The sequence below is a fragment of the Athene noctua genome, chromosome 3 (assembly GCF_965140245.1).
Source record: "Athene noctua chromosome 3, bAthNoc1.hap1.1, whole genome shotgun sequence".
NCBI lineage: Eukaryota > Metazoa > Chordata > Aves > Strigiformes > Strigidae > Athene > Athene noctua.
Window position 1 is genome coordinate 16,713,096 of NC_134039.1, and position 12,697 is coordinate 16,725,792.

A 12,697-nucleotide genomic window follows, 5' to 3' on the forward strand; every position below is an offset into this window, starting at 1 on the left:
TGACAAAGGAAATACGTGGAAATTCACACTACAGTCCCAGCAGTCTAGATTTTCAGTCCATCATTCACTAATTTGAACAATTTTTGCTTTAATTCACAAGAGTTAGCACATATTTCAGTAGTTGTTTAATTTTTAGTTTTACTGAGTTTAAGACCACCTGTGCAAGTACTTCTACATTCTTCAGTGCCTCCTCATTGCCAAATCCATCCCACTGCTACTCTCTAGAATAAACTATAGCTAGCCAGCACTGATGCAAAACACTGACCATTCTCTCCAACAACACTTCTTTCTCTGGATCCAAAATATACCGTCTCCCCACATTTAAGACACAAGTTTGAAGGTAAAAATTTTTACATAGACTTCAAATTTTCCCCACTTCCCAGTAACTGATGGCAATCACTCAGAATTTGACTTGTGCTCCACAAGTTGAACCCTTCGGTCCCCTTTTCAATAACAGATACTTAAGAGCTATCATTTACAAGCTAGTACTCATACAGCAGTCACTAACTAAAATCTATAAAAAACACTGTCCTGCACAATTGGACTTGCATATTCAGGGGAAGGAAAGCCTAACTAAGAAAAAGGACCGGCTACTTTAAAGTGGTCTGTGAAACCCTCAAAGACAACTGCACTTCTTGTAACTCTTAGTTCCCTTCTGACTTCCACCACGTAATAAGGGTCTGCCTCTGGTCTTTCCTCACTTTGTTCTGACTTCTTGAGGTTGTCATCAGATACTTGGTAAATGATCTAACTAGCTTTTGAAGGATGACTTGAGTATCCAGGTCATTCATTCTGTTTTGCTCTCAATACCATGTTTCTGATCATCATATTTGCTGCAGTGATCACTGTATTTTCAAACAGCTTACAACTCAATCAAATTTCTTCTATTTTTTCCACTCTACCTTCAGTTAGATACTTCCACCTATACAAACATTGCTACTTTGTACTTCTGTCTACAGTTAATGATCCTCCCATGAGGACTAGTGCCAATTCCCAAGATTTCCCTAAAACTTTGCCACAATGGAAACTAAGCCCAATCACACAAGATAACTGTTTCTCAGAAAATGTATCAGTCTTTTGCTAGCTACAAAACCCCACTGCTAACTACATCTTTTCCCTTTCTCACCCATGCTTCCAGTTTGAACTTCTTATAATAGACCCTTCTCTTTCAAAACAGGTCTCCTCTTAAAGGAAAGATTTCTTTCCATGTTCTTTGCAAATGTGGCTTGTTATTTCACAATATTTGCTCTTCAGAAACAGAGGTTATTTAGTGCTACTTGTTCATTCTCCTACAATCAACTGCAGTTACACTCAAATCTCAAAAGGCACCTTCTATGATATGCCCATCAACAAGCTAATTTGAGCATAAGTGCTTCTTCAACAAATGACAGTAACTCTTTATGACACATTATCCATCTAACACCTTTTCCTGAGTGATTACACCACTTTCTTACTTTCTTGAGGGACTTCTAGTTACTTTTCCCAAAAAAACTTTGAGCTCCAGGCAGAGATTTTTCTAACAGCATCAGAGCAGATGCCTCTGCTTGGACTGACAGCTGCTCTGTCATTTCAATGAAACAGTCTGTAGCACATCAGTGATCAGACATCACCTTTAGAACAGTTTTAGACACATGATTTCATTTTCCTCACCGTCCTTTTAAAGCCCTTCTTTCCCACGTAGTGACTTGCAAATAGTCATTAAGAATGAAAATAAGAGCATCACAATAATAACAGAACAAATTTGTACAGTATATTTTTCAAACATCCTTCCCTACTCCCAAACTGCCAGGACAGTAAATTAATAAATTTTAATAGCCTAATCACTTGCCCTGTGACATATACAATAAATGTTCTCACAGACCAATGCCTTCAGCAGCAGCTAAACCTTTCATCCCAGCTAGAAGTAAGCATGAAGCATAATGAACGGCATGATTTTGGCTGTGGGGTTGTTTGGTGTTTTTTTTTTTTCTCTCCCTAAATCACCCATGTGCTAGAAAGAACAAACAAAGCCCTGCCTGGTGCTCATTAACCTAACAGGAGTTGGGAGCTTCTCATCTTCCCTCCCTGAAAAAAGCCACAGAAAGTCTGAATATGTTCTGAAATCAACAAAATTCAGGATGCCACTTCCAAAAGTAGTAATGTTGAAGCAAAACCAAAGAAACCCAGTCATCAGGTCAAAGTGACAGAGAGAACTGAACTGTGGAGACCATGAACTTTCTAGTTTCTTGGTGCCGAGCTATTGGAATGATTGCCACGTTATGTATATTTCACAGATATCAGAAAGGCTACTCCTGCTGCACTACTGCAGAGCAGAAGTGCAGCAGGTACGCCTCCTTTTCTAAAAGGAATGTCTTGTTATGCCTCTTAAAAGCCCATCAAGCATGCCATCTTACTCACCTTTGATGGTAGGTCTGAAATGAAAGTCCTAGAAGTAAAATAAAACCAGGTATTTGCACTTGAAAACATATTAATCCAGAATAAGGATCATATTCTTGGATAAATTAAGAATGGAATCCAACTCAGAAGATACTGAATTACTCACCTGGGGTTTCTCCTTAACACACTTTACCATCCAAATCTTTCATCCTTGGTTCCACAAATAATTTTTATCCCTCCTCTCCCTAATGACACAGCATGGTGGATTCCCTTAATAAAATGATTGTTTGGAGGATTTAGATGGAAGAAAAAACAACTCCTTCATTGGCATCTGCAAAGGGATCTGCTGTCTTCAAAAGCACTGCTCTGTCTTAACTGTCAGTTGCATTCACATCCAAACTCTAACACACCCCATTTGGAAAAGCCCAGTGACAGCACCACAGCTAGTCAGAAAGAAGGACCATGAAAAGAGAATTTAATCTGCCAGTCAAGTGTGAAGAACAGACCTTTGGCACTGGTGTTTCCTCCCACAACTCTCCCCTCAGTGTGCACACTCCCACTTATTTGGGAGGGAGCCTGTAATACGCATTTCAAGCTACTCAAATGTTATTTTTCCAGACAGTTTTCTCCACACTAGATCCCCGATGGTAGTCATGCCTGTAAAACAAAGTGACTTATTTGCATCTCTTCCTCCAGGGCTGACTGAATAGACAAAACTCATTCATAGGAACAGAAAATGACTCCAACACATGTGTGAGAGTCCAGTGTCTGAAGCTGGTAGAGAAGGTAGAGCTATCACTTTGTATAAGAAAAGAGCAACATGGCAATTGTGTCAAGAAGAGCGGGAGTGGGAAAATCTGACAATTGTGCCAAACCTGCAGGATAATAAACAAGAAAAAAGGGAACATTTCCTTTGCTGTGAGACACACACTGTCTTATTATGATTTATTCTCGTTGGACATTTCCAGAGAGTAACAGCTACAGCCACTTGCAGTAAGGGGCGGGGGGTGGTGGCAAGGAAACACTTCTCTGAACAGGGAAGTTCATAAGATCATTGCCAAATCTTTGTTAATTAACAGCCACCTCCTGCCCTAGTAGTTTATACACATGACTTGCTGCTGAACAAGATCTCAGTCACTGCATCACTCATCGAGTGGATCTGGATCCTTCCAACTCACAGCCAGAGTACTTCAAGGAAAGGAAGTGGGCTCAGCTGTGCAACAAGCAGAGCTTCAGGGTTCTCCTGAAGAACCTTCTCGAGGCACCACAATTGCGGGAAGACGTGCAGGAAGTGCACTTAACACTCCCATGCTAAAGGACTGCAGCCATGAGACCCTCTTTGCATTAGTCACTCACCAGTGTGGCTGGGAGGTCAGTCCCACCTCTGCTCTTCAGGCAGCCCTGAAAGCCCAGGTCACTGCCTGGACCACGGCTGTTAGCAAAACACTGCCAGAGAGACACTGTAGCCCAACTCGTCCACAAAGTCATTTCCCTATCACACCTTCCCACCACACTCAAGCTGAACAGCCACCTACCTCCAACCCAATGCTAACTTTAAGGCACCCCCAAACATTTCTGAACACCATATACAAGCGATTACATGCTAGCATCTGTCTGAATTGGGTAGAAACTCTGAAACAACATTCAAGAGACGTCTAGAAAAGGTGTCAAAATGTCCATGCAGTTCTGGCTTCAGAATTAACTGAAAATAAACATGCACAATGGTGGACACTCAGTGCCACTGTAAAGACTTGCATTGCTCACTGGAACAAGCCTTTTTGGCATGTGGTAAGAAGGACAGGTCACCATCACTTCCTGACAGGTTTTTTTTACTTCTTTCTCAAAGGGCTCTCAGTGGTCTTGCTATGCAGAAAAACCTGTTTTAGGGTTCAGCATGAAATTCTCTTCTCACATACCTTTAGACCATTACGGATACATCACTACCATTATTATTTCTAGATATGTTACTCTTATGCTTTAGGATATTACAGCTTTCAGTTATTTAAAACCTCACTGCATTAATGTGTCTGACAGTATTTCTGAAGTCCATAAGCCTCCACGAGCATCAGGTGGTTCAGACCCTGCTGCACTCAGCTCTAAAGCAGGTTATTTCACTGCAATTGCACAGTGCTTGGGCTCCAGGCTATTCACACACTGCCTTTTCAATCCAGAAACAGTTCAGTAAGCAAAAAGTTACATTTTGTCAATAGCAGAGAAGTCCTCTTGGGCTTCAACTTCTTAAAGCAGTAAAAGCAGGGGTAATTACACCTCTGCACTTTTTGTTACAAGATAGCTCATAAAAGTTTATACTAATTTATAGTGGTTGGGGGTATACAAAGTGATCCATCCTTCAACTTCGTCACAGCCCCATCCTCAAATTGGTGGTTCTTTAAAATAATCGTCAGTGAAAGAAGGCAATGTTTATCAAGGTAATTACTTCTCACCTTCACAAACAGGTCTAACATTTGTTTCTTTCGCCTCTTGCTGCTACAGGCTTTATGTCCATAGATGGCTTTAAAATAGCTTTAGCTGTTTTGGAACATGGTCTCTGAGTAACAAATAGCAGTAGTTACTACATGTGGCAATTCATGTCAAAATCATAACTTTAAACATCTTAGAAAGGTTTTGCTGAGCCACAGGGAGTCTATAGATGGTAGTAAACTGATTTTAGCCTGCAGACACATAAACATATGAACAAAAAGCAAAGAAAATTAAGTCAGAAAGCCACTATGAACTGTATGTGATTGAACCAAATGTTTTTCCGATTTTCTTCAAAATGCAAAGTTCTTCTGCATGAACAGAGTCTGCACAGCAAGAAGGTCCTATGCTATCAAGAAATTTTTATTAGGCATGTTAAGTTTTATCACAGACTCTTCTGGAACACCTCTTTTCAGGAAATCCAACTCATACAGCTGTAGACAGTAACACCCCTGTTACAAGTGATCCGTGTGGCCATAATCAATCCTCTAGAAGCTAAGGTGAGATTTCCCCTTGCTCATGACCAAACAAAGAAAATAAACTAAACACCTTCCAAGCAAAGCCCTCCTTTTCTGAAACTGCAACTTTGCCTCCCTCTGTTCTCTTTTGGTATTACTCCTTCACGTTCTGAGGAGCAGCAAATCCTCCTCTGAGAGTGGATCCAATTCCCCAGAGCTGCAAAAGCAGAAAGCAAGTTGCCCAGAGAGAAGGAACAGATTCAAGCCTCAGGCTGGTCAAGCCACAATGCATATTCTACTGGGTACTTTTCCAGCCACCGAATTGCATTTACCTATGTAGGTGCATATTATGCTTCTTCCTACTTTTGAATCTCTTACTTGCTTCTGCAGGGAGTCTGTCTTGTACTGTCTTTAAGGACCAGTGAAAGAATTAACTCACAAGAACCTGAAAGAACCTGAAAGCTGCTACTCAATATTGAATTACCTCCAACAAGGCACACAGTACAAACAAGAGACTATCCTGTCAGGATTAAAAAAAGCCACAAACTAAAATAAAACAACAAACCATATGTACCAAAGTTACCTAAGTTTCTGCCTACTGTTTGCCTTTCCTGTTGTACATGCCATCTGTTTTGATCGAAGTGTCTCGCATTTGCACTAGATATTCCACTACCACAAAAGGCCCTGTAAGAGTAGAAAGAATCTTCAAGAGCTCCATTAAGTCTGAAATTATTGCCTGCCTCTTTTTGCTAAGCAGCTTTGAGACCAATTCCACAAGTGGGAGAACACCATTCCTGCAACTTTTGTATTTTCCTTCACTTTTTTACTACTTACAGCACCTTGATATATCAGCAGTTTAGCATGTTTGCACCTAAACCACTCATTTTATTTTTATTGACTGAGGATACAGGTAAGGCTTGTATTTCTTTTGTGCTCCTGGATGGCCATTTCAGCATTCTGTACACAATATTCCATCACTTTCTTTTCAGATGTAGAATCAAGCATTAAGAGCAGTTCTTCTTCACAGAATGTTTTCTGTAGCTAACAAACTCATCTCATGCTTCAAGAAACATTTTGCATTAATGCTGGCACCAAGTCTTTTAGTTATTCACGAAGACGTACCACTATTTGCAGACCTGCAAGGTCCTAAAAGTTTAAGTCTGCTTGGAGGAGGATATTGAAGGTGAAGCACTTCGATCATTTCTTTAAACTGCTCATTTTAAACAATGCTGAAGGCCTTGCTGGTGTACAGAATGCTACAGCTCTCTTCGCAAGTTCAAGTCTGCCTTTCAGTCACTTAAGGCAGAATCAATTGATCACCCCCCTTCTGGGGGAATGGGATCCAAACATAAACAGACTGATAGTGGAAAACTGATGTGGAAGAGCTGCTGTTAGTATACTTAGTACAAAGGCTTAAGTAACCATCACTACATTTCAATGACAATGCCATAAAAAGCATCTCACTTGCAGAATCAAATTTAGCATTCTGTCCCTCTCCTTCAAAAGACACATTTAATTGCTGAAGTCCAAAAGACACAGGTTTTCAGCACTTTGAGATAAGCGAGAATCCTGTCTTGCTAATTCTCCACCATGTTTGTTTCATTTCGAAGCAATAATCTTTTAATGACTTAATACCATTCAGTCTCCTCTTTCCTACTATTCCACTTTCATTTCAAGCTGTGACAGCTCTGTCTGTGCCCATTCCCACCTGCTGCCCCACTCCATGGGATGTCCAGGGATCTGAATTAAGCCTGGGCCTCAGATCTCAAGATTTTTAAACTTAGGGATTTTAGCAGCATCCAGAAAGAGATGGAATCTGGACTCCTGCAGAACAGTCACTATCCTTCCACCTCTTTTTGAGGATGTAGGATGCTTGCTGCTGTCAGCTGTCACCAACCTTTGAGGCATGCTGATCTGACCCTCATATGTCACTTCCTAAAGTCTTCCCAATAGTTTGGGAATGTCTCTCAAGCTACATCTTTACAAACTTTCAAATTTAGCTTCCAGAAGATGATGAGAGCTAAAACAAACGAGCAGTTTCTTACAAAAAGTGTGTGCTACACTTAAAAAAGATTTTAAAATGCACATTACTTGAACATGCCTCTACAAGAATAACCAATACCTGCAGGCAAAATTCCTCCCTGCCTTTCCCATGCTCCATGTCCTCATGTCTGCAGGACCATTCACTCACTCCTTTACCTCACCGTTTCTGCTTAATCTTCCTGGCAGCAAATGACTGCTCCTACAGCCCCTCAAGAGAGGTATCTGAAACTAAACTAGACCTAGCATCTTCCTTCAGATGACCTCAGGGACAATTTCAAAGTACCATGAGGTGACTTGCTACTTAACAAGAGCTGTATCACTCTCAAGTAACTGGAGAAAAATTGATTCCCTGTGCTACAGCCAGCTACCTGGCATAAACTCACCTATCACAACGGAGCCCTCTTGACAGCTCCCCTGCTAGTAAGACCAAACCTTTAGAGCCAGCAAATACAATGCAGTGTCCAAGCTCCAAGCTGCATCCCAGAGGCACAGTGCACAATAAAACACAGTACAGCTTCCAGCAAGACCCTTCTTTGCAAGTTTCCATGAACATTTAATAATACATGCCACAGACCTCCTAAATCAAGTACATTCTTATGGATATATTCAGTCACCCATTTCCATTATTGATCATCGTGACTAATCACAGTAATAAGTTTAAAATGAGGAGGGGGATCACCCAAATCACCTCATGATTAAAGTTTTGTCTGTATTTTCAGTTGCAGGACTACTCGCATCTCAATCCTGCTCCTGTCTCAAATATCCGCTAAGACTGCTGCCCAGCCAGCTGCTCCTTACCTTCCTTAATCACACACTTAACAGACTTCCTCCCCACGCTTAAGAGCATTTCCACAGTGCTTCTGTTTTCCAACTACCACTTTCAGAAGCATGGCTCTCAGTTAAACCTCTGTTTAATAATAAAGCCCTTTTCAAATATTTAATATGAAATTAATTTGAATCCAACTGGGGAGGAACAAAAAGGATATGCCTGTTTAGCAAAATACTGTTCCAGACAAGCAAAAAACACTGAATAAAAGATATTTAAGAATACCAACCCAGAAATTCTTCCATGAACTGAAAAAAACCAAGCAGAAGGATTAAAAATTGTGTATATTGGACAACTTGTGGTTGGATCACAGGCAAAGGAGAACAGGACCTTGATAACAACATTCCAACACTGAGTATTTGTTTTCTTTCTACTGCTACTATTCCATGAGATAATTTGCACAGGCAATTTTCCACAAATCTGTTATACAAAAGTGTACACTCTGAATAATGAACAGGCATATTAGAGTTTATTAACATCCTGTTGGCAACAAAAAATCTCCTCAAACTAAGAAATTCCAAAGAGCAAGCCTAGCTAACCAGGAGCAAGCCTAGCTAACCAGAGGGGCATCTTGGGAAAGCTAAACCCATCACCTACTTATCACAACAACATTCCTGTAAGAAACTCCACAGCATATGATTCCAATGCAAGCTCTCACCCCAAAAATGCTGGTAATGATGAAACAAATAGGTGAAAGACTACTGGTTAATTGAGTGTTTAAATTGGTCATTCTGCCTCCTGTGACCTATATCAAAAGCCCTCCTTATAAATCTAGGAGTTAAACTCATATAGATATGTCAGATTGGTTACGTTAGAATATTTATGTTTTAAGCAGTAATGATATGTATTAAAATCTCAGTAGCTACAGGCAATGAATCTGATCTTTACTGCAGCTTCCACAGCAGAATAATTACATGAATTCAGTTAACATATACAAGGTTAAAACTTCTATTACTCCATAACCCTGGAAAGTATGCACAGCCTCTTAATCTCCACACAGGAGTGATATCAGCACTGAGAGGACAGGACTCGCTAAGAAGACAGGACTGTTAACAGTACTGACTTAGGACATCAAACCTAGCCCAGGTCAGTGCTCTCTTCCTGCAAGATGTGGTACTTTGCTGTTCTCCATGTGGAAAAGGTTGGATGGGTCCCTGCTCCCAAGGATTAGGAATGTGACAGAGAGGAATGACCTGCTCTTTCTTAGTAGTTGCAGATCACAGTCCAGGTGCACTGTTAGCAAGGTGCAGAGGAGGTTTCACTGCTACGCGTTGCTAGACCTACTCTCCAAGGCTATTCCCAGGGCATCTGCTCTGGGTCTCAGACATAGTTTACCCGGTTTTTTGCACCTGAGCATCCCTTGATTCTCTACAAGCTAGTGAGCTCTGCGAAGTGCCTCATCCACCATGTACCTTGTCACAGCTAAACTTAACAGCAAGTCAGCTTGTTTGAGAACATTTGGGAAGATGACAGCTTGGCAGAGACTCGTCTCATGGATTATTTCTCAGATTGTCCAAACCAGAGGGAAGGGGAAAAAAGCTGTTTATCTTCTTTGTCCCAATTCTCCAAGCGCAAAGGTGTCTTTCCTGTATCTTCTTGAGAAGACTAAATCCACAGGCACTTTTCACCACTGCTGCTTCTGCACAGGCACTAACTGGCCCAGGGAATCTCTCTTCTATAACCAAAACAGTATCACAGTTGCCTTCAGCCAGTTTCCAAATAAAGACAGAAAAAGCTCACCCTTCTTGCAGAATGGATGGACATGTTCATTTTAAGAATTCATACTCAATTGTCATGTCAGCAACAACTCAAAACAGAAGCTTTGATCAGCTAACACGGAAACATGATTTGATTGCAGAAAGATTCCTCTTTCCACCGTAAGAGAGACTCTTTCGCTCCACCTTTAACAAATTACAAATCAGCTTGCCACTCTCAAAAGCACTGTACCAATCCAACTGTTCCCATAAAACAACCCCAGAACATCTGCATCTTTGTAGTACTGAAGTAATGAGTTTGACACACTCAGCTGAGTCTGTCGCACTGAAGAAATTTCCTCTCCATCAACATTGCAAGCTGCTGTTTTGCAGATCAGAACAGTCAGCTTCCACAGATAAGGCAGCTCCTTCCTGGAAATGGAAGACAGAGCTGCCTTATCTCAGGAAAGGCAACATAAAAGGTCACTCTTCACTAAGTGGCAAAGTTCTCACCTTCAAAGCTTTGCCCCTTGATTGGCATGGAACAACCAAGGTCATGGAACTTTTAATCAGTCGCCTGCATAATTACTAAATCATTATTAATTATATCAGAGAACTGAGACCTCCAAAGAAAGGCAAAGCAAACAAATAACCCAATGAAGTCTCCTCTGTTGTTGGAAAAAATTGGTAATTAAAAGTCATGTGTGCACCAAAGAGCAAGGGAACAGCATCACAGTCACTGTTCAGGACTCAGCAGTGACTTGCATACAAAACAGCAGGCTTGTCTCCCTGTGGAAATTAGAGGGTACTGCGTTACAAAGCAGTGTAGGAAGGCAAAAAAAAAAGGAAAGAGACAGAGAACGAACCTCTCCTGTTTTATCAATAGCGTTATTTGACCCCACAGAGAGGGGCAGCACTGTCAACCAATCCCAAGTTTGAGAGGTGCTTTCCACATGTTTCTGGCAGCTCTAGAAAGCCTTCTTCCAGCCTTGTATCATGAAGGGTTCCCATACTGAGAAGTGCACAAAAGAATGAGACCTCGTGTTCAACCTAATCCAGCCTACATGCAGCCCGTGTCCAAACAAAGACTACTGCAATTAAAAGCCTTTATTTCCCTCAATAACCTGAGCTCAGCCTTACTGACTACCCTTTCCCCAGAGGCTGCCTTTCAAAGTATTGCTATCAAAAATTGAAGAACTTCAATCTGCCCCTAAAAAAAACCAAAAAGAAGAAAGAATGCCATGGTCCTGTGCACACCATAATAAATCAGACAAGGTAGTCATGATCCCCATTGAAACTAAAGCAAGTGCTTTTGTTAATCAAGCTATGAGAAGACAAACACTGATCTGTTTCTATACCAATGATATGACACATCATCTCAGGGCACTGCAATATCAAAGATGGCATTGGATGAAAAAAAAAAAAAAAAAAAAAAAAATCAGCACACTACCTAACCTCATTTTCAGGTGAACACAAGAATCTCTCTGATCTGCTATACAGGCAGTCTTACTGATCCAATCCTAAAGATGACCATATGCAAGAGGTGGCAAGTCTGGGCCAAAACCCTGAAGAGATCAGTTTAGATGGATTACAAGACTGTGGTGAGAACAAAAACTCTCATGCACTCAGCCCACCCAACATACGAAAAGAGAAGCCCAAAGACAACAGTATGTAAGTCCCAGGGATCAGAACAGAGACATTTTCTACTCTGTTGTTCCAAGTACAATGACTGAAAAAGATGTATCTTCAAGATACTCTAAATAAGAAAGTCTCCCATTTAAAATATGAGCAAGAAGGAATAAAGGATAACTGCAGCAAAAGCTGTAATGCAATCTGTGGGAGTCTGCCACTGAATAAAAAATTAATAACAACCAACCCCTGGCTAGCTGCAGTCATTTCATTATGCCTAACTTTGACAGACTCAAATCCAATAAACTTTTATTGAAGTGCATCTGGTCCTTCTTTATTCTTTTCTGCACTTCCATTGCTGGCCAGTGCAATGCCCTTTCACTGCTGCAACCTTATCACAGCACTCCATTTCCTACATTCATTGCTGCATGCTGAGCTCCCAACCCCCTGGTCCGCACCATACCTGTTGAAGATATCGCCCGACACCTTCTGCAGATACTGCAGTGCATCTGCCACCTGCTGAACAGCCTCCTCCCTGCGTAAATCCGGTTGGATCAGGGGGACTGAGTATGTCTGCCCTTCCAAAAAGTGCTTCTGGGCTGCTGTAGCCATTGTGCCTAAAGAAAACAGCAAATAGGTCATTACAGTGAGCACACTTCTGTTTTACCACAGCTTTTATTCAGGGACTTCCACTCTCTGTTCCCCTAATTATTTTAGGAAAGCATTTGCAACAAAATTGGTGAGCTGAGGAGAAAGGCACAAGTAGTAAGGCTGACATATTGGATTTTTGATAAATCCAAGGCGGCTACAGTGAGGTGGGAGATTTGTGCTTATTTGAATGCTCTTGGGAACCGTAATTTTTAGCAGTCAACAAATCTCTGCTTAGTACTGTGCTGAAAACAAAGACCAGACTTTGGAGCAAAGTCAGTTTAGGGTGGCAATAACACTTGTCAGAAATCACCCTGTCCCTCCTCCCATCGTCATATTCCAGATAGATATATTTCAGGTCATTCAACCCTATTAGCAAAATGCAGTATTTCATCTTACACTTCTGCTCCAAGAAGCACAACCACTGCTCCCGTCCAAGAACAGCAGCTATGAAATTACAGAGCATACATGTGCACACACGCCCTTGCTCCAAGTAGGTTAATGAGAGTTCTTCCATTCTCCCAGGAGCTGCTCATTGTTTCTGG

General features: G+C 41.2%; 1 protein-coding gene across 6 annotated transcripts in view; it reads right to left on the reverse strand.

Moving 5' to 3' along the window:
• WASHC1 (WASH complex subunit 1) overlaps positions 1 to 12,697 on the reverse strand; it is a 45,005-nt gene that overhangs the window by 20,567 nt on the left and 11,741 nt on the right. For 5 of the 6 annotated variants that reach the window (XM_074902106.1, XM_074902104.1, XM_074902107.1 and 2 more), the window contains one exon: positions 11,968 to 12,121. In XM_074902106.1, the coding sequence (XP_074758207.1) occupies positions 11,968 to 12,116 (149 nt within the window). In that variant the 5' untranslated portion in view covers positions 12,117 to 12,121. Of the gene's footprint in view, positions 1 to 11,967; positions 12,147 to 12,697 lie in introns of those variants that run through there. The other variant, XM_074902102.1, reaches the window with a different exon arrangement.